This window comes from Notolepis coatsorum, assembly GCF_963971535.1.
Source record: "Notolepis coatsorum genome assembly, chromosome: 1".
Taxonomy (NCBI): Eukaryota; Metazoa; Chordata; class Actinopteri; order Aulopiformes; family Paralepididae; genus Notolepis; species Notolepis coatsorum.
The window spans coordinates 176,507,572-176,530,806 of record NC_140165.1 but is presented as its reverse complement, the minus strand read 5'-3'; the positions used below and the strand labels follow the sequence as shown (position 1 = coordinate 176,530,806).

Below are 23,235 nucleotides of genomic sequence, written 5' to 3'. Positions count from 1 at the left end.
CCAAAGCAAAAGGCATTGACCATGGCAATAACCAAGATGATCGCTGTTGATGACCAGCCGTTTTCAGTCGTGGAAGACGAAGGATTCAGTGAGGTGCTTGAGGTCGCTGAGCCCCGCTACGACAAGCCAAGTCGTCGTTATTTTGCGGATATCTCCCTGCCTGCCTTACACGATATCGTAGCCACCAACGTCCACAAGTTACTCGACAGCAATGTCAATGACATCAGTTTTACAACGGATATCTGGAGTTCAGATCTCAACCAAGCCAGCATGTTGACTCGAGCCTCACTGCTCAGTGGATAGACGGAAACTTTGAGATGAAGAGAGCTGTGTTACATGCCCAAGACTTCCCTGGCTCGCATACAGGTAGGCCTGGCAATTGTTTAGCCATTTAGCCTGCTACATGGGTTTCTTGTTCGAATGCATTTAATTATTTATATTAGACTGTAAGACTGGTGTATTTTTTCTTCCACGAAAAATGTAGCCTCTAATAACAGATTGCCCAAAACGTAAAATACACTGTAAAAGATAAGCTAAAAACACATACAACGCTGATAATTCATATCTGTATAAGTATATAACCAATGCACGGATTCGGTCGAGGCAGGTAGCGTTATTCCGGGGAAATCGATATCTAATATAGACTGGTCTATTTTTTTCCCCCACGAAAAATTATGTAATAGTTATTATTGCTAGAAACTTAAAATACCCGATACGCTAAAAACACAGACAACGCCACAGTAGCTCAAGTATATACTTTGCCCTGGTGCCTGGCAGTGTAAAAAGGTCATGGTGCAAGATGACGGTATATATGCCCTATGTTAGGTCGCTTTCACACAGGGGCTGTTTGGTCCGGACTTTCGGACCAGAATTCGATAGTCCGGTTTTTCGGGTTTGTGTGAATGCGTGTCGAACTCGGTTCGCGGACCAAACAGGCGAACTCTGGTCCGCCTGAAAACGTAGGTCTCGGTTCGGCTTCAGCGGACCAAACGCAAACCAAATATAGGAAGTGATTATTATTACCACTGCTCGCAGCATTCATTCACTGCAAAACAAGCACACTGCATCTATCTCTCTATCTCTCCATCTATCTATCTATCTATCTATCTATCTGTGCATCTTGGGAAGAAGGAAGAGAAAACGCGGCTTATTATATTATTAATAAAACAGCTACTTGTGGGCTCTCATAAAAACACTGTGGTCTACAAGTTGTTTAGCGAGAGGATGGTGGTAATGTGCTTCAATAGAACAATGGATCAATGCCATGTCAAAACTCGCTCCGCTGATCTGGAGGGCTCGCAGACAGTCCACACACAGACACGCACGCGCGTGCGCACACACGGGCTCGCAGCCACACACATTTCCACTGTCCAATAGCCGAGCGCCCTTTTCGACCGCGTGACATTGTTCAGAAGGTCTCGGTCCGCCTCACAGATTTCTATGTGAACGCAGGCGAACCAAATGAAGAATGCAACAATGTTGCAACTTCACCCCCAGAACCGCACCGAGTCCACCAAAACTATATGTGAAAGCGACCTTATATTTGCCCTATAAATATATATATACACTCTCTCTATGGGGTCTCAGCTGCTTTCTGCCCTGAGACTCACGCGCATCCTATTGTGACGTTGCCAGAAACCCATGTATTATATCATGATAAATTAATGAAAACTTTATTTAACAGATTGCAGAATGGGTACAATACAGTACGGCTCAATACACACAATTGTTAAGGGGATGCAGACCCGAGAAAGAAGTTTGTCTTGTTTACATCAGGGTCCCCCATTTTCAATTCATATCGACATTTGACATACACAACATGCATGACATTTATGGCATAGGGACATATAGGTATATATAGTTACTGTACTTACAATTCAGAAGACTGCAAAAGCCAGTGTCTGTTCAGTTTATTCTGGCTCCATTTTATCTTATAAATGCTTATACATACCAATACTGTTGGCTTTGGCCATTTAAGGCCTACTACTGTCCTCAAAAGTTTTGAACTGTTGTACAATGTATTTTTATTTAAATATTTATTTTCATTTAACATGTTTGGTCTTATATTGTTTAAAAATATCAGTCATTTCTGAAAATAAATTACAAAAGTAAAAAAAAAAAAATGCGTTTTGGAAAATAGTTATTTATTTGATTATCATAAAAAAGTGTTTTCTATACAGAGATATCGACATCGGTAAATATCGGTATCGGCCAAAACAGCAATATTAATATCGGTATCGGCCAAAATGTTCACATCGGTGCATCACTAATTGTACCCATTATGCAATATGTTAAATAAAGTTTACATCCATTCATTCTGCTAGCATTACCGATTGCATGAGCAGCTGGCTAACGTGAGCTAGCGTTAGCTATCAGACCCTGTTAGCTCAAGCTCCTCTTTCAATCTTAACAAGCATTAAACAAAATGGCCCAGTCATCTATTCACCTTTGTTTAATACACAAGGCGTTGTCTCTAATGTTATCTAGCTACTGATAGCTCCCGATATCATCAGTTTGGTGCTGGCTGGTTAATGTGAGCTAGCGTTAGCTTCTAGCCACAATGCTATACTATACTGTTATACTGGCATATTCCATTCACGTTAGCATGTAGCTAACAATGTAGCCAACAACATCGCCGATCCTTTTTGAGACTAAACTATCCGCTCTTGGTGGTCACTTGTGTTGATGTTAGTTTTGTTTCATCAACAAATGAGGCAGAACACAGAGTGAATGTATCCGTTTTGTTTATTGCACTTTTATTACACTTTGCTGAAAAATAAGTGCTGCATTGGGTAAATAGGCATTTAAAGATGGCGGCTTGTTGACATTTTCTTTGCAGGAAGTGTATTGGCACATTCAAGTTCCGATTGGTTGAAAATTGCCTTCATGTTCGCCACCTACTACCACCTACTGCTTTGGCAGTGTACTACATCACTGTGCTCAGGTGACAAAACGAAGGTGTGACTCGCCTATCGGCTACGTTGCAACCTGGAAAAGCGAAACTAATCTGAAAACGAAACTCAGTATAACCGCAGCCTTAAGCTACATCATCCCCCGCTAAGAGTCACGGGAGATGTAGTAATATACAACAGTCCTTCCATGTAGCAGGGCTCTACGCTAACCTTTTTCCCAAGGAGCACATGTGCTCCTAAATGAAAAAATTTAGGAGCACACTAAGAAATTTAGGAGCACCCAAAAATATTTAGGAGCACAGTGAAAATATTTCAAGTAAGAGTGTTTTTTTTTCTTTTTCTTTTTTAATAAATGTATATTAGGTACTGTGCGTGCAAATGCATGTGCAAACGGGAACGGGACACACATCTGTGCAATAGCACATACCACCAAAGTCACTGGCCCACTGCGTGCGTGTGTGTATCTGCGTGTGCAAACGGGAATGGGACACAGACATTTTAACTATTTAGTGATAAATGCCTACTGTGGCAAAGTTGTAGCCAACAACTAGGCCTAATAAAAAAGGCAGTGACATTGAACAAAAAGGAGAAACTGGCATTACCACCAGGGCCATCAGTAGAGGGGACTGTAAGGTGCCCTTTCGGTATACTACCTTTGCTAAAACTGTGTTCTCTGTTAAAGGTGGTAACTACTGGAATAGCCTACCAGTTGTGATTAGAGTGCCCCACATACTCCATGTTCAAGACCCATCTTAAACTGCATCTTAAGGCAAACCAGAACTGTGATCATTTTTTATCTGATTTAGTTTATGTAACTTGTTTCTTGTTTTTATTGTTGTTTTTATCATTGATTGTCACCATGCTTTTACCCTAAGCAGGCTATTTATTTATTGAAAGAGTTTTGCTGTCTCCTGGTGTAAATTAGCTCTTGCTACAACCCTGCACGTTTACATTTTGTACTTGATGTTCATTAACATGTGCTGTCCCTATCAAATAAACTATCAAATCAAACTACTGCTACAAAAGTAACAGTCACTTAACTTTAGCTTTTGCCCCTTTTATGCATACAATGCCTATGTTTTGGCTAGTGTTGCTCTTCTAGAAAAATAATCCTTTCAGGGTTGCCTATTGAAATACTGTACACCTCCAGTACAGAAACATTGTTTGAGTTTGCGTGTCAGGTAGACCATTGATTGACAGTCGATTCTGCCAATTACGTCACACCGCTTGCACTCCGGCCGTCCGGCGCTGCAGCTGGACCCTATTGCCCACCTCTGCTGTTGATAACGCTAGCAAAGTTAGCTGTACACACATACACAGTGGGCCAGTTACTTTGGTGTAGGGGTGTAACAATGCATCGATCCTATGGGGAAAATTCAACTGCATCGATTTGAAAATGTTAGAATCGATTATCGCAATTTGAATGTGTAGTGTACACAGTGTTATGTTGTTATCATGTCCGTTACAGTCAACACAACGACATACGCAGGGACCGAAACTAGAGAGCGCCGCCCGCCATTTGCGGGCAGTTTTTACGTTTGGCGCCTCCCACTTAGAGGACTGACCGCCGTGTGGCGGCCAATCAAATGGTCATGTGAAAACCGAAAATCATGATCCAATTCTGAGCGGAGTTCTCACTCGCTGTCTGAGCGCATTGCTGCTCCTAAACCTCCCCTACCTGTTTCTGTATGCTGCATGTAAACACACAGTCACCGTGACTGATGTTAGTCTACTCTAGTCAGAGAGACCTCCGTGAGCTGATGTTAGCTACTGTTACAAAATGACCCAGTCAACTATTCACTTTTAGTTTAATACATGAGGCATTGTGTAACGTTATCCAGCTGGCTAGCTTCTGATAGCTCCCGACATAAACAACTGCAAGTGTCCAGTTACGAGGCTGCAGCGCTGCTGACTAGGGTCCAGGTGCAGGGTAGGAGAATCCTTTCATGCTGAATGTAAGAGTTTAGGGTCCAGCTGTAGCGCCGGAGAATCCTTGCTGGAGCTGGAGGCCACTAGAGTATACACACAGACAGTGGAGCTGTTTGCAGACAGCGAGGTGGCGATGTCTCGCAGATAATACAACTACAAGTATGATTATATAATATATATATTTTGTTAAAAAAAAATATTTTTATATAAAATAATAATTTTTTTTTTTTATCAAAAAAAAGTTGGCAGGTAAGCAATCTGCTTGGCGGGTAGATTCTTCCCATCTACCCGCCACTGGCCGGTGAGTCAAAAAGTTAATTTCGCTCCCTGGACATACGCTACTGCATTAACGTTATGATTAACAAAGCAAGGCATTAGTTTGTTGCATTAACGTTATATTACTATTGCTATCGCTAAATCTAGGTGTTCTAAAATCTATTGCTATTTGGTAAGACTATAATAAGTTAAGTGTCTCGGAAAACGCTCGCATATCGCAATGGCCGACTTTCAGGGAGTAAACAAGCCAAATGAGAGCTTCCGATTGGTAATTTGCTTCATTTCCCATGAAACCAGTCACGTCACTCTACTGTGATTGGACCGTTGGCTTGAGTGCAATGTGGGACTTGTAGTTTAACGATTCTCAGCTGAGAAAAAAAAGAACGACTGAGGCTGTAAACTGCACTCGCACGGGTTCGCACACATATTTTTAGGGGCATATGCGAGCAATATGTTCGCACTTTAGAGCCCTGTGTAGGCTAGAACGCCATGAATTGACAGTTCAAGTTTCTTTATTAGTTGTCATACAAAAATACAGAGTACTTTTATATAAAATGCTTACTGTAGCCACTACAGTAACATCATTAAGTCTGCTATAAGCTATTCTCCCTCTCGTGTGTGCAGATCTTTATGCAGTTTTAAAGCACCTTGGCTTTGTTCTGAATGCACTTTGTTGTAGTTATCCTACAGAGAAAAGAAAATGCACTTGACTTTAATGCACATTTTGTTGTATGCAAAGAGAAAAATTTCACTCAGTCTGGAATTAATGTATGCATTCAAAAGTGCTGAATAAATGTTTTATGGACCCATAATAGTGATTATTAATATTATTTAAGTTAAGTTGCGCCATAATCAGGTAGCTGAACCAAAAGAAATTATAAAAAATACATTATATATATATAGATAGATAGATTTCTATTAATAATTTTCGGCTTTTCGGCATTCGGTTTTCAGCCAACTGTTTCCTATTTTCGGTATCTGTTTCGGTCAAGAATTTCCCATTCGGTGCATCCCTATTATTTTGTCTCCGTCTCAATGAAGACTGAGCCGGCGAGCGAGAGTGAATCCAATGATGACTTTTCCTAGCTAACCCGCACAGTCCACTTCCATTAATTGTGCTAAGCTAGGCTAATAATAATAATAATAACTGGACTGGAGAAGTCAGCCAGATAGCTTTCTACTAGGGGTGCACCGATATGAAAATTGGCCACCGATACCGATTGTTCAACTAACGCAATCGGCCGATACCGATACTTGTGGCAAAAAATAAGTATTTGTAATTTTTTTTAATATTTTTTTTAATAATGAAACTACTGTATATTTGTATGTGTATATGTTTGTATTTGTAGGCCTCTTTACTTACTTAAAAAAAGGAAACATCAAGAAATATGTTTATGGTATCACTATCTCCCAGTATCGTCTGGCGGCCTGCAGAGGGATACTATTTTCTCAACCAGAGCTTTCAACCAATGCAATGGAACCATTCTGGCGGCCTGCAGCGGGATACTATTCTCTCAACCAGAGCTTTCAACCAATGCAATGGAACCATTTTGATTGACAGTCGATTCGGCCAATTACGCCACACCGCTAGCACCCACCTCCTGCTGTTCTTGATTGATTGATTGATTGAAAAGTTTATTAACAGATTGCAGAATGGGTACAGTACAGTACATCTCAATACATACAATTGTTAAGGGGATGCAGACCAGAGAAAGACTTTCGTCTTGTTTCCACCAGGGTCCCCCATTTTCAATTCATCATAACATATATGACATACATGACATACAGATAGACAGTACTGCTACATCTATACATTTATGACATATCAGATTTGCAAATACAGTACTGTTTGTGATACAAAAGTGTCCAGAAAAGGAGTGTATATACATTTGGCGTAGAAACTGTACATTGGAGGAGGTTGGTGGGGTGGGGTTGGGTGGGTTGGGTGAGGGCTGTACATTGGAGGTGGGGGGGGGTTGGGTAGGGGGGACACACACATTTTACACTGTACATTGGAATGTTGACAAAGCCTTACTTGGTCATTTACTGTACAACTAGGTTAGGACATTTGTAGGGGCCAGTTTCGAATTGCAGTCTCACGTAGGTGTTTTTTGAGAGTGTTTTTGAAGGTGGGTAGTGATTCACATTCCTTTACAGCTTTAGGCAGGGCGTTCCACATTGATGTGGCATAATTGCGAAACGTGTTTAGTCCCTTGTTTGAGCCGAATCTGGGTTTTACATGATTTGTGGAGCTCCCTCTGGTGTTGTGATCGTGGTATTCACTGACCTTTGGGAAGTATTTTGACATGTACATGGGTACCTTGGTCGCGTAGTGTATCTTGTAGACCAGGCCCATTGCAAGTTGCTGTACTCTGTCGTCTACTCTAAGCCATCCTAGGTTGTCAAAGTGGGCAGGGGTGAGGTGGGTTCTAGGAGTCAGGTCAAGTAGTAGTCTGACTAGCTTGTTTTGAGATGTTTGTAATTTGTTTTTTAGTGCCTTTGAGGTGCTTTGGTACCATGAGGTGCAAGCATAGTCGTAGTACCCTTGAATGAGTGCTCCTGCTAGAGTCTTCAGGGTATTCTTGTTTACCAGAGAGGAGATCCGGTACAAGAATCGCGTTCGTTGGTTGACTTTTTTTATTACATTGGATGCCATTTTGTCACAGGAAAGATTAGCCTCTAGGATGGAACCCAGGTAGGTAATTTCATCTTTCCTTGTGACAATATTGTCACCCACTGTAACCGAGAAGCCGTCAGTCTTGCTGAGTTTGTTATTTGAACCGAAGAGAATGGACTCTGTTTTGCCCATGTGTAATGATAGTTTGTTGTCGGCGAGCCATATGCAGATTTTGCCTAGTTCCGAGCTGAGGGCTTTTTCAACCTGTAACTTGTTCTTGTCAGAGACCAGCAGGGCTGAGTCGTCCGCAAACAGGAACAAGTTGCAGTCACAAGCCTCTTACCACCAATCGGCAAGCGTTTATTAACCACAACAAGCTAATACGTTAGCTGCCCGGCAGTGCCCGCCGACCAGCGCGCTCCACAGGATGGCCAAACGAGACACAATGATTTTACTGCAACAAATGTTATAATAAAACAAAGCCTTTCTATACATTTGTCTGGTTGAAAACTTTATTAACAGATTGCAGAATGGGTAGTTGGGTACGGAATGGAACCGAGCTATGAACGGCTTGCTTGCTATCTTCGGGTAAATACTATGCTGATGTAATTGAACGTGTAACTAACTATATAACGTTAATGCCACAAAACGAATGTTTGTGTCATTTTAACAGCAGATACTTAAATGCCATCCTCCCGACAGAGCGGTGTTGATGGGGAGCTCTGAGGGGTTCGCTTGGTTGTGTTATTAGTAGGGATGCCCCGATCACGTTTTTTGCCACCGATACCGATCACCGATCGTTGTGAGCCATATCGGCCGATACCTGCGAGACAACGCCACCACGCAACAAGTCAAAATGCTCACTATCTGCAAACAGCTCCACTGTCTGTGTGTACTCTAGTCTAGTAGCCCAGCTCCAAAAAGGATTCTCCGGCGCTGCAGCGGGACCCCATTGGTAACGTTAAGTGCTTTGGTCATTTCACATTCAGCAAGCCCTCAGCTCGAATACGCATTAAATCAATGTTATAAGACATTGATATCAAGAGCTATCTGTAGCTACTGCTAGCCGGCTAGATGACGTTAAGACAGAACTTTAGTTCAATGGGACATTTCGTTTTGAACAGTAAACGAACGTCAGCTAACGCAAGCTAACTGAGGTATGAACATGAACTACTAGACTTTCTGGATCATTTGTTGATATCAGGAGCTATCGGTAGCTAGCCGGCTAAATACCGTTAGACAATGCCTACTAAACGTGAATAGTTGACTGGGTAATTTTGTTTAAACAGTAACGATAGCTAGGTAGCTAATGTTAGCGCAGGTCGAATGCAGTGCACTACAGACTCGAGCAGAGGAGCCGCACCTCTTTGTTTACAAACTCTACACGGGGCGGGCGGGGCTAGGGAGGAGGAGCAGCGGCAGTTTGCAGGTCGTGTGTGTCTGAGACAGACAGCGAGTGAGAGCTTCGCTTGATCGGTTTCCGCTATCGGCGAATATGACTAATTATCGGAATTCACAGATTGCATATTTATACTGAGTATCGGCCGATAACGATCGGTGGCCGATCGATCGGGGCATCCCTAGTTATTAGCATTGAACAGCTAACCGAAATCTAGCGTTAACTAATGTTAAAGGTTTAGCCATAACGTTACGTTGGCTAAAGTTGGGGCTATTCATAATCCAGCAATAATGGCTGCAGACCTGCAAGCAAAGTACAGCAAGTTGGCAAAGGAGTATTCCAACGTAAATCACATTTTCACCAGTAACGTTAGTCTTCTGCCTCCCGGTAGCTCATGCTGCAACGGAATGGAACCGAGCTATGAACGGACTCGGAGTAATGCCTTGCTGCTATGGGTAATAATAATATGCTGATGTTATTGTCCGTGTAACACTAACTATATAACGTTAATGCCACAAAACGAATGCCTTGTTAATCATAAGTAGTAACTGATGCAGTAGCTTGTGTGTGTGTGTGGGGGGGACGGCGGGCGTTGTGCAGGTAGGTCGCAAGTGAACTTCTTTTTTTTTTGCCTTTTGACGCTACACAAATTGATGGTTATTTATCGGCGACTGCTATCGGCACATTTGAGCTTATCGGCCGATAGGCCGATAGCAGTCAACAAGGCACTTATCGGCCGATACCGATACCCGACCGATATATCGGTGCACCCCTACTTTCTACAGAACGAGTCAATGAATGAATCACGCTAGAAATAAATAACGCCTACATGCTGGCTGTGTGTGTGTCTCTGTGCATTCAGTAGAAAGCTATCTGGTTGCACGTTATTAGGCTAGTTAACCGGCACTATCCGCTTCCATTCATTGTTCTAAGCTAGGCTAACGTGCAGCCAAGCTAGGCTAACGTGATAAAGCCCAAGACATCATCACAACTACTGTATTGCTTTTTGTATAAAGTTGATCAATTGACCTCATTTTCTTCTTCTAAATTCATGCTATATTATGTTATTATGTTATTTGATACTATCTTGTCTAGCACAGTCTCTGGAGCGTAACAGTAAGAAGCATTTTGTATGAAAGTATTCTGTACTTCTGTATGACAACTATTAAAGAACTTGAACTTGAATTGCATGTCTTTTAACATACTGCAAAACATCTCTTCAGTGTTTGTGAAGATTAACAAGTTGAAAATAAAATGGAACACTGAGTTTTTACTGTTTATTACTTCTATATTTCTATGTTTATTCTTCTGATTACCAGTAGCAGCTAATCAAAATATATAATTTACTACTTTTTACAATGGGAGATAATGAATATTGAGCAGAATTAAGTTCAAGTTATCATTGGTTCGGCCCTCCAACACAGTTCAGGTTTCTTATGTGGCCCCTTGTAAAAATAATTTTTTTTCCCACGCTATTGAAACATAAATAATTAAAAATACAATTATTCTGTTACAGCTGCTAAGCTATATACTAGCTACTGTCCATCAATATCTTCCTTTTGAATATATATATGAGAGCGAGAGAGAGAGCGAGAGCGAGAGCGAGAGAGAGTCTCAGCCCGCCCCCTTCCCTCGTCTATTGGATGCCTCTGAGCGTTCCCAGGGATAGCTTACAGTAGTTAGCGTTAGCAGGTTAGCTTAGTTAAAAGGCCATTTATAAGACACGTTTAATGATTTTACAATATTTTTGCTAATGTAGTGAAATATTTATTATCATCAACTATCAAGTTCGTTTTTATAGTGTAAATTGTGGCTACTTCATTGATCATCATCATTTAACGTACAGAGAGAAAGAGAGGGAGAGCCGCCGGCCCCCCATGAAACTTCTCCTGTGAGCTAGCTTAGCTTAGTTAGCAGCTAACGTTAGTAAAGGTTTTTAACCGAGACGGCATACAGGAATGGCGAGGATATAAAGCATGTTAGACGCATTTATTGGACCTGTTGCGTGCAGAGTTTACATAGAAACAGCGTGACTCACAAGAGGAGTTATCACAGGCTGTAGAACGCAGGGCTGAGGAGCTGCCATAGCTTCTAAACTGTAAGGTGTGGGTATCAGGCTCAGCCCCTCCCTTCCATCTGGAGTGTAACACGGAAGTTATCAAATGTGACTGTCGAGTCCTGGCTCTAGGCAAAAACACAAATAGTGGTTTAAGAGTTAATTCTATTTTGAACGTGATTCAATGCGCATTAGTTAGATTACATGTTGCACATGTTATGATTTTGAACGTCTGCCATTTCCACCGCAAAAGGCACATACAATTAACAATACGATGCTGTGATCATGAATATGCAAATCGACGAAATTGAAGTCGACGAATCGTGACAGCCCTAGTTAGCAGCTAACATTAGTTATGGTTTTTAGCGTGACGTGGGTATACAGGAATGGAGAGGATGCAAAGCATGTTAGACCATTGGACCCGTTGCTCGCAGAGTTTTCGTTGTACATAGAAACAGTGTGACTTGCGAGATGAGTTGTTACAGAGCTGAATAGATGTCATAGCTTCTAAAATTGATGATCCGCACTGCTGTGTCTACTATGAAATGACAATTGTTCAAAGATAACTTCTAGGGGTGGAACGGTACACATTCAAACACACCCAGAGACAGAGGCGGTAGCTAAGCTAACCGTGGAAACGCTCACAGCGAAGTGACTCCACGACACCAGTTCCCAGTGTTTCCCCTACCATTGCCATGGCGGGGCAGCCCGCCCCGCTAACGGTAACCCCCGCCCCCCCTGAAAGAATTATAATTTAAGAAAAATAATTTATAAACTTTTTTTTTTAATTTATTAATGTTTGCTTTAATCACAGTAACGTTGGCGAGCTAGCCAAATTATACATAAATCGGTTTTCATATAAATCAATCGACTTTAAAACGGTGGTGCGGCACAGTCTAAGGAGACGCAGAAGAAAACTACCAAATCCATTCCGAGACAACTCCGAGACGGACTAGCGTTGCGCGTAACAAGTCTCAGTCTCTCTCTCCTTCAAGTAACTATAAAAACGAACTGGATAGTTGATATAAGTTGATATATGAATTGGATAGCTCGTATAAGTAGGGATGCCCCCCGGACCCCGGTTTTGAACGGGAACCGGTACTATATTAGAAAATACCGGAGTATTTATAAGCTCCGACATCCTCGGTACTGCTATCGATACTCTAGAGAAATTATTATTATTATTATTATTTAAAAGTTGCGAACGATCCTCTCTCTGTCTCTGCACGAGAAGCGAGCCGCAGCGAGTCATTATTATTACACACACTCCTCGCGAGTCGCTCGCTAGTGCTACACTGTACATACGGGTACTTCTTCTACATACGGGTACTCCTTAATGAAAGTGCTGTCTCCGTGCTGAAGCGCGCTGCACACAGACACAGACGGCTCTGAGTCTGCATGCACTGAGTCGTGATGGCGGATAGAGCGAAGCGTTCTAAAGTATGGATATACTTTACAAGGGTCAATGCCGACAACGCACGTTGCCACAAGTGCAACAAAACATTTGCCAGTAAGGGTGGCAATACGAGCAACCTATCAAAACATTTGTTGGCAAAACATGATATTAGTGTGCAGAAATGCGCCGTATTCGACTGCCTTGCGCGCAGTGGTCCATCTGCATCCACGTCCACTGCAGCCGGTAAGCCAAGATACGGAGTTTCCTAGGCTAATAACGAATTATTACAAATAGGCTAATAAACAAAATAATTGTTTAGCTACAAATACTACAATCTAAAAAAGTTTTATAGATCGTCAAGCTGAGGCGTCAGCCACAATGTAGCCCAGTGAGCCCAGGGCCACCACACATCCTTTCTACCTCCACCACCCAAAGTCCTTTCTCCCTAGCAGCTAGAGGAAGGATGACGGAGGATAGGGTGAACGAGTGTCACAGGGCTGTGACAAAGTTTGTTGTCAAAGGCCTGCACCCGTTCCCTACAGTGGAGTCCAAGGACTTTAGGTAACAACTAATCATTCAGTGTATATAGTTTTTTTTGTATACATACAGTAGTTGTCTAACTTGTCTGTTGTTGTTGTTGTTGTTGTTGTTATAAGTTATTATTGAAGCAGCTATTCCCACCACTCCACACAAATTTACAATAATTCAATCATTTCTAATCTTTACTGTAGGGAGATGACCAATGCTCTCAACTGCAAATATACCCCTCCCTGCATAAATTATATTTATTTATAATACTTATTTATAAAGTTGTATAAATAATAAAGCAATGTCGATTCTGTTATTAATTAATTGTCTTTTTTTCTTGCAAAAAATTATCAAAAAGAACCGATAAGAGTATCGATAAAGTACCGAACCGTTAAGCAGTATCGATAAGAGTAGTAGTATCGATAAAATCCTAACGATACCCATCCCTACGTATAAGCCATTCTCCCGTTCTGTGTGTGTGCGCGCAGGGCCCGTCCCAACTCTGGTCTTTGGAAAGTTTGATAGTATTTACTGAGGATGGCCAGATAATGTTGATATATAAACTTAAAAAATAATTATACAGAGAGAAGCTTTAGCAAGTACAAAACGTTGCTGACAGACAAAAGAGAATCCCTCACTGAGGAAAACACAAAGGCCTAACAATCATGTATCACACAATGGTGATGTCAGCCAGAGATGGGGAGAAGCATGAACCTTTGATTTCTTTTAAACAAATGATTATTTTGTATTATTTAACTATTTCATTATTATTTAGTTATTGCACTGCACTGGCAGTTCAACTGCATTCAACTGAATTTAATTGAAAAAAAATAAACCTCATAACCTAACTGGCACTGAACATTGAACTACACAGGCACTGTTTGCAGATGTACGGTTATTAAAGTTAGTTAAAAACATAATTTTGTATTGTTTTTTTGGTTAAATCCAAAAGAAAAAATCAAAGAGAAATCCGAAAACGTGAAAATTAAAAACAGAGAAATTCAAAAATAGGGCCCTAGTTAAGATGAGTTAATAAATTCACTCTGAAAATCTGCTCCGCTCTGATAAACTGACTCTTTGGTCAGAATGTCCAGTGTGCACTCAGAATTTCCGAACAACTTGAGTGCGCTCGCTCTGACACTGGTTGTAAATAGTTATGAGTATTGTATGTGCCTCCCTCAGTGTTTCCCATTAATTACCTAGACTGATACATTGCAAATAGGGATGTATCAGTAGTATTGGCAGTGGTAGTAGTCGTAATAGTAATCTAGTATATTTTTATATTTTCTAAAAAAGAAACCAGTTCAACACAGGTAACCACTTTTGTTTCATTTCTTTGATGGCTCAAATGTATGCTCTATAGGGATGGGAATCGAAAACCGGTTCCCGTTGGGAACCGGTTCCTAATTGGCCGATGCCTGGAACCGTGTGGCTCCCGTGACTTTCGATTCCCTTATCGCTGCCAGGTTTTTCCTAGTTGCGCAATAATGTTAGCGTTAGCATGTAGCCATGGCAGACTCTATTTGATTCCTTAAGGGCTCGAAATTGCCTGGGTTTTGGTAATATGCTCCAGAAATGCTCCCGCTGTTTGGCTACTTCTATGTGCAGTGAACACTACTTGAATGCTTTAGAACCTAGTCATTGATTTAGATCAGGGTGAGCTAAAATTAGCCGCGGAGCTAACGCTAGCTAAAGTGAGCTAACGCTATTTAATCAAGCTCACAAAGAGAGATAAACAGCTGACAGCGGATAGTACAGGTACAAATACAATAAAACAGCAGGTGGGGGCTGTTGTGTAAACCTTGTACTCTTTAGTTCACATATAATGAGAGGCGGAGTGTTTGTTTACAAGTCTGTAAGCCAGGAAGTACAGTGGTGCAACATACAAATGTGTCCGTGTAGCAACACAAGCCAATACCTTATAGGACAGGGGCCCGGGGAGGGAGCTCTCTCTCTCTCTGTGTGCGTGTGTGCGTGCGCGTGTGTGTGTGCGACTGTGCGTGTGTGTGAGAGAGAGTGTGAGAGAGAGTGTGAGAGAGTGTGAGTGAGAGACAGAAGTCAGAGGAATAACGACCTGTTATTCAATAGATTAAATTAGTTTAAGAATAAAAAAATAAATACATTTTAAGAGAATCTCAAATACATTATTTTATTTAAGTGTAGGCTATAGTTAATGTTTTATTTTTTACAGTTTTTGTATTTTTCTGACATGGGGGCTCAACAATAAATGACAATCAGAAATGTCAAGTTGCATGTTGTTATTCTAACCAGCTTAGACCCCTACGCTCTGCATCTTCTGGCCGCCTCAGACCTACTCCTATCCGAGCTCCGGGAGGGTCATCAAAGAGAAGTCGCCTATTCTCAGTCCTTGCCCCACAATGGTGGAATGAACTACCCACCCCAGTTAGGACAGCCGAATCACGTCCAATCTTTCGCCGTCGACTAAAGACGCACTTCTTCAACCATTATCTGAATAAAAACAAATATATCTAACCCTAACTAACCGTACTGTCATGCACTTGTCCTAATAAACTAACCTACACTGTAGCACTCAACACTTTGATGAACATTGTTGCTCAGCTGATAGAGTTGTGCCCTTCCTGATGGCTTGTCGTACAGAACTTGTTAGTCGCTTTGGATAAAAGCGTCAGCTAAATGACTAAATGTAGTTCTGTTGCATTTCCAATTTATTTATTTAAATTATAAATTGATCAGGTATCGATAAGGGAATCGATAAAGAATCGAATCGATAAGCAGAATCGATAATGGAATCGTATCGATAAAATCCTATCAATTCCAATCCCTAATGCTCTAGTAGTCGATTTTGTGTTTTGAGCATCCCCCCAGACCCTCCTAGAGTCCGAGGTTCACCCACCACAGTCTCACAAAATCCTGTGGGAAACACTATTGTAAATAGTCCATATGCGTGTCGTCACTCACTACTGTATGTATAATTGTAAATACGTTAATTTATGTGTTGGAAATAAATAGTTAATATTTATTTACCTAATTTATGTGCAATTGTTTCATTTCAGCTCAGTGTAGAGAAATGCACCGATACTAACAACCGCCTTACTGCACGCGTCTATGACGACACTGTTGACACCGCGTATCCGTGAGACGCGCGCCCCGCGACAACACTAGTAGTTTTGGGGGGAAACACTGAGTTCCATTAGTGGGAGAAGGGGGGGGTATATTGACGTGGCTTGACAACAGAGGTTCAAAGATAACTTCAAATGTATTGCCGTTCGTTTCTATATATCGCTTCATGGCGCATCAGGCTCGTCCAGCTTCCAATTCCGTGTTGACTTCTCACTTTGTGTGCCGTCACTTAAAATACGGCTACCAAGACACTCAAACCTAATACATCACAGGGGAGGGGGGCTGTATCTCTCTTTACTACATGCAGTGGAAAACTAATAAAAGAGAGTCTAGTCGAGTAGGTAGTGGTACCAATACCATGCAGTGGAAAAGAGAATAAGAGGAATAAGAGAATACTTCATAATGTGTCATGAATTAAAAAGTAAATATATATTTAGTACACATGATTTATTTATTTATTTTAAATAACAGTGCCACTTTTCCTTTTTGATAAGAAATCCAGCCATATTCCTTTCATTGTATTTCAAATACTGCACTTTAATTTCAAGCGGAAAACTAATATTTCCATTAATAACTGACCATCGGGGAATTTAAACATTGTTGACATTGTTTTTTTTAAAGGAAAGTCTAGTGCTGGTTGAGCATATGCATACTTTATGGTGATGGCCTTTGTCTATTATGTGGCCACAAAAATAGAAAGGTTTAATTATTTTGTTTGTACGCACTAAGTTAATACTTTGACAAATGTAACCTATATTTTTCAGTCAGTTCGGTCTTTATGTGCCAAACATTGAGGCAAACTGCTGTAAACTTTTTTTTTTTTACCAAATAAATGAGAAGCATGTTTAAATCAGCAATCCTCCCCTCTTGCTGTACCAAAATCTCTCCTAGCTCTAACCGGTCACTGTCAAAATGATGTGCCTGATGTCAAACTGCAGAAAAAATAAATAACGCACATCCTCCGTTTGTTGGTGCTGAGCCAAACTGTAAAAACAGTAATACATAACTAAGCAGGGCTCGCAACTCACTTGTAGTTCCAAGGTGTTTTAATAGACCACTACACTTCCGCGTTACATTGAAATCGGGGAGATTGAATGTGGATGAGGTTGCAGATATGGCTGTGGGGGTGCTAGAGACCTGATCGAATAGACTTTTATGCGCCTCAATCTCCTGAACACGGCGCAACCCATTCCTAAATCGTTCAGAACTAAATTGGCAGAGAAAAAGCCAATTTTAAAGCACCTATTCCCCATGCACATGCGCAGATTTCCCACGGAGTCTGGACGACGCGAGATGACGCACGAATGAATGTGGACTGTTCCATCAGAGGGGGGAGCTTCGGTGGCCACCAGTGTCCTTTCAGCCGAACAGGATAATGAAAAAATTATCCCACTAAATGGCCAGACGCGTCTTATGGCGACATCTACTATTACCTCATTGAGTCTCCAGGTAGACTAATGTTTATATTTAAGTGCAGCGGTCTGTAGCCACTCACACTACCACCGAAGCTCCGCCCTCTGATGGAACAGTCCACATTCATTCGTGCGTCATCTCGCGTCGTCCAGACTCCGTGGGCAATCTGTGCATGTGCATGGGGAATAGGTGCTTTAAAATGGGCGTTTTCTCTGCCGATTTAGTTCTGATCGATTAGGAATGGGTCGCGCCGTGTTCAGGAGATTGAGGCGCATAAAAGTCTATTCGATCATGTCTCCAGCACCCCCACAGCCGTATCCGCAACCACTTACATCACGGCTCTCATCCACATTCATTCAATTGCTCCCCCCGCTATCTCCTCCACGATTTCAGAATCCCGGAAGTGTTGCGGTGGTCTATAGACAAAAAAAGGCAGTAGATGAGACGTTTCGACCTTACCGGTCTTCCTCAAGCATGCATACAACACAAAATTACATATTTTTATATGTCTCATCACTAAGATACCTTGGAATAGAGAGAGTGCATCTTCCAAGACAAGGGGGAGATATAGATAATCTCCTACTGAGGAGAGAAGTATGGTGGATCCATTATCTTAAAACTATGGCACCAACAGGACTCAATGAGGACTTTGACATTAGACCTTATTTATAAATTTTTACTTATAGGAGGGAGACACAGTCAATACTGTTTTTTCTAGGGATGCCCCGATCGATCGGCCACCGATCGTTATCGGCCGATACTCAGTATAAATATGCAATCTGTGAATTCCGATAATTAGTCATATTCGCCGATAGCGGAAACCGATCAAGCGAAGCTCTCACTCGCTGTCTGTCTCAGACACACACGACCTGCAAACTGCCGCTGCTCCTCCTCCCTAGCCCCGCCCGCCCCCGTGTAGAGTTTGTAAACAAAGAGGTGCGGCTCCTCTGCTCGAGTCTGTAGTGCACTGCATTCGACCTGCGCTAACGTTAGCTACCTAGCTATCGTTACTGTTTAAACAAAATTACCCAGTCAACTATTCACGTTTAGTAGGCATTGTCTAACGGTATTTAGCCGGCTAGCTACCGATAGCTCCTGATATCAACAAATGATCCAGAAAGTCTAGTAGTTCATGTTCATACCTCAGTTAGCTTGCGTTAGCTGACGTTCGTTTACTGTTCAAAACGAAATGTCCCATTGAACTAAAGTTCTGTCTTAACCAGCGTTTCCGTTAGCCGGTAATTACCGGTATTTGACTGGCAAAATCTGTTGAAGTCCGACAAATTTAATCTCTCCGGTCATAGTGTCCGGTGAAAATAGTTCCCTCTGGGCACAGTTTGATTATTTGAATTGTATTTGGATGGGCTGGAGTTGGGTGGCCTATGCGATGAACGAAACAATCATTGCGTTTGTTGTCGTTGCATCGCCAAGCAGCCGGTCTGGTAATGACGACGCTGTGTCAGTGAGAGCTTGCTGCTGGATTTGCGGAAGGCATGCAGCTGCAGACCCACAGAACCCACCAGCTTTGCTGGCACAGTGCGGTCCCCAGACCTGGAAAGCTGCTCTGCGGGTCTGCAGCTGGATGCTTCTTGCAAACTAACTGCGGCCGGCTCGCGCTGATATTGTTGGACCGGCTGCTTGGTGGAGCAACGATGAAACGAATGTAATGAATCGTTCGTCGCATGGGCTATTTAATTTTGGCCTGTTTTGGTACGGTTCGGGTGGTCAAGTTGTGCTTGGAGGGAGTTGTTTTCACCGGACATTATGACCAGCACCAAGTCGTTGGGGGGGTGGAGATATACATCACGCAAACCCACGATAATGTTGCCGTCTCTCTGCCAAATTTCTCAGTTCTTCGCTTGATATAATTAATACAAATGTCCAATATAACGGAATTTGTTAGCTCATAAAAATGTGATTATAACAGACTGCTGTTTAGTGTCGGACCGACTGCCCACATACACGGTCTATTTTATTTCAAGTCAGCAGCAGCACGGAGTATCGAGGGACTTATTTTATTTGGAATATATTAATGACTGTATACGCAAAAGTAGTCTAGTTTTAAGTAATAATATTATAAATCTACATGACATTCTTTATATAGCCTGCCTATCAATTGTTTTAAAGCTCAATAAACTATGACCGGAATTAATCTCATTTGTCCGGTAGATTGAAATCTTGCAGGTCACGGAGACCGGCAACAATTTTTTCTAACGGAAACCCTGGTCTTAACGTCATCTAGCCGGCTAGCAGTAGCTACAGATAGCTCTTGATATCAATGTCTTATAACATTGATTTAATGCGTATTCGAGCTGAGGGCTTGCTGAATGTGAAACGACCAAAGCACTTAACGTTACCAATGGGGTCCCGCTGCAGCGCCGGAGAATCCTTTTGAGCTGGGCTACTAGAGTACACACAGACAGTGGAGCTGTTTGCAGATAGTGAGCATTTTGACTTGTTGCGTGGTGGCGATGTCTCGCAGTCGCAGATAATACAAGTACAAGTCTAATTATATAATATATATATTTTATAAAAAAAAAAAAAAAAAAAACTTTATATAAAATAATTTTTTATTTCTTTTTAATCAAAAACAATCGGTATCGGATCGGTATCGGCCGATATGGATCACGACGATCGGTGATCGGTATCGGTGGCAAAAAACGTGATCGGGGCATCCCTAGTTTTCTCATTTGTTTGTTTTCAGTGGCTATGACTTGTACCTTACACACTGCTGCCTATCTGTAAATTATGTCTTAATACTGTGTTTAGTATAGATATTTATTTATCAAAATTCGAATGAAAAGATAAATTGTTACTTAATCATGTATAAAATTTATCAATCATGCAAGTCTTGGGACCGCCCCTGATCACCAGGTGGGGCTGATTTTTCAATCTATTTCACTTCCTGTATAAAAATATGTCATTTTGTGTTGTATGCATGCTTGAGAAAGACCGGTAAGGTCGAAACGTCGCATCTACTGCCTTTTTTTGTCTATTAAAACACCTTGGAACTACAAGTGAGTTGCGAGCCCCGCTTTGTTCGGATGTCAAACTGCCTCATTCTTTCAGTTTTTGCATGACTATGTCCTTGAGAATAACTGAAAGGTTGGATTATTTTTAGGCTATATATCTTATGCTGATTTATGGTATTTTTGGAGTGTTTTTTAAATTAAAAAACAACGTATACCGAACCGAAAACTCAAAACCGTGATACGAACCGAACCATGGTGGATTTTGTGAACCGTTCCACCCCTATGTAGCCAGCAGAGAGCAGACACGCACCTTCTTCCACTATATACCTACTGTAGTGCTTCACTAGGTAGCCAGCAGACAGACTCACCTCCACTATGAACCTACTGTAGTGCTTCACTAGGTAGCCAGCACACACTCCCCTCCACTATATACCTAGTTTACCTACTGTAGTGCCTCACTAGGTAGCCAGCAGACACTCTCCTCCACTATGATACAATATACCTACTGTAGTGCCTCACTAGGTAGCCAGCAGACACTCTCCTCCGCTATGATACTATATACCTAGACCCGCTATGCATCAGCACTATTATAGCATGCAGGGCAGCACGTGGTGTAGTAGTTAGCACTGTTGCCTCACAGCAAGAAGGTCCTCGGTTCAATCCCGGCAGCTTTTGCATATTCTCCCCGTGTTTGTGTGGGTTTCTTCTGGGTACTCCGATGTCCTCCCACACCATGAAAAAGGTATGCATGCATGCTAGGTATAAACTCCTGCCATAGCCCTACTGGGATTACAACTGGAGTTGGTCCAGGCACTGCAGTGTGTGCGTCTGTCCAGTGCCCACTGCCCCTAAATAGTCAGGATGGGTCAAATGCAGAGGATGAATTTGCCCAAGGGGATTAATAAAATAATGTATAATTTAACATGCCTGGATTTCAAACCGCATCTCCGGCATGGGAGGGACATCTAGCAGTAAGCCAAAGGTGATGACAACCAACCCACCCCCTCTCTCTTAACAGGGTAAGAGAGAGATACAGTATTAGGCTTACAGGCAGGGCTACTCCTTCCAGGAGAGGCTCAAACTCCATCCTCTCCTTCTGTGTTTGGGTTTTTGATTGATTGAAAACTGTATTAACAGATTGCAGAATGGGTACAATACAGTACAGCTCAATACTAACAAGCTAAGAGGATGAAGACCAGAAAAATACTTTTGTCTTGTTTACATAAGGGTCCTCCATTTTCAATTAATCAAGAATTAATTCTTCTTACCATGTGTGACATAGTCACCCAGAGGGGTGGTGCTGTCGTCAGGAAAGTCCTCCTCCTCAGAGTCGCTGTCCGACAGGGGATCCCCACCACCCCCGTCACCGTCCTGCCACGGCTGGGGGCGCCAGGTGGCCGTGGCCCCCCGCACGGCACTCATCTGAGAGAAACAGATATATATACACACACGTGTGCATGCAGACACACAAATGACATGTAGAGATGTGAGCAGGTTTGGGGTGGATTGGTCTCTGTGTGTGTGGGGTACATAATATCTGTATTTGGGGCCCAACACCATAGTTTGACTGACATGGGATGGTGGGTTCACAGTATACCCGCCTAGTATCTGCCCAATATCATCCAATCATATTGGATGGTGAGGATCACACACAATATCACTTACTCAACTAAAAGTAGTGTACACTGGCTCTACAACACTGTAAACAATACAAGAGCTAAAGCCTACATCTATAGCTTTACACCAATACGACAGCTACCTAGTATTTCAACTAAAGGCCTACTACATGAATGAATAGCCTAACCGGCTTCACCTTTCAGCTTCGCCATTTAGTAAATTACATGTATACTGCCCCCACCCCCCTCCCGAATCAGAACACGCAAGAAATCCCTCGCAAAATGGTGACAAATCTGTAACCGTTATTATAGTCCTTAAAATGTTTTGACATTTAGCTACAGTGTACCTTTGCTCTTCTTCTGGTCTCCACGGTGACGGTTTACGTGTACAATTTCAACAGGAATCGGGTGAGACAGTTTGCAACAAGGCTCCCGTTTTTAGTTAGTCTTCTTCAGACCAGGAGGCTGGTTGTGTGGCGCCTCGTCCTCCGCGCTCCTCCTCGCCCGGCCTGGAGGGAGAGAATACGGCCTTCGCTAGTGAAAAGGCGCATCACGCTACCCGCTTCATATGCACACAACACGAGACCGACGGAGCTACTAGCTCGCCGAGTAAACTCTAACGACCAGATAGCCCCCCTCCTCTTTATCCTGCATTTTAGTCAATCATGGCGTAACCTCGATACTTTCACAGCGGCAGTTGGTTTGGACCGGGGTGCAGTTCTTTAAAGCCTTCAAAAATGCAGAAAGATGTGTGACTTCTTTACACGGGCCGCACTTGTCATGTCTGAACCGCATTACCGCAGAGTAAGGCTTCCGCTTATCTCATTGGCTGGCCTTTGAACCGTGACGTTTTGTTTGGTTCTTCTTCGTCCTGTGTTTGGTTTAACGGGGGTTGGCATCCGCAATGTGTTGCATTACCGTCATCTACCGGACAGTAACGACTTATTTTGATGATACATGCTATTCGTAATCCTGTGTATCTCTCTACTACCTAACAAAACCAAATAAAACGACTAAAT

The 23,235-nt window shown here is 42.2% G+C and overlaps 1 protein-coding gene across 1 annotated transcript in view; it reads right to left on the bottom strand.

The window, feature by feature from the left end:
* Positions 1-22,998, bottom strand: part of LOC311228121 (kelch repeat and BTB domain-containing protein 8) — a 61,460-nt gene extending 38,462 nt beyond the window's left edge. Inside the window, exons 1-2 of the mRNA XM_084314034.1 lie at positions 22,564-22,998; positions 21,869-22,022 (exon numbers count right to left, since the gene is read on the bottom strand). Coding sequence (XP_084170160.1) covers positions 21,869-22,022 — 154 coding nt within the window. The 5' untranslated portion in view covers positions 22,564-22,998. The remainder of the gene's footprint in view (positions 1-21,868; positions 22,023-22,563) is intronic.
* Positions 22,999-23,235: the final 237 nt, after the last annotated feature.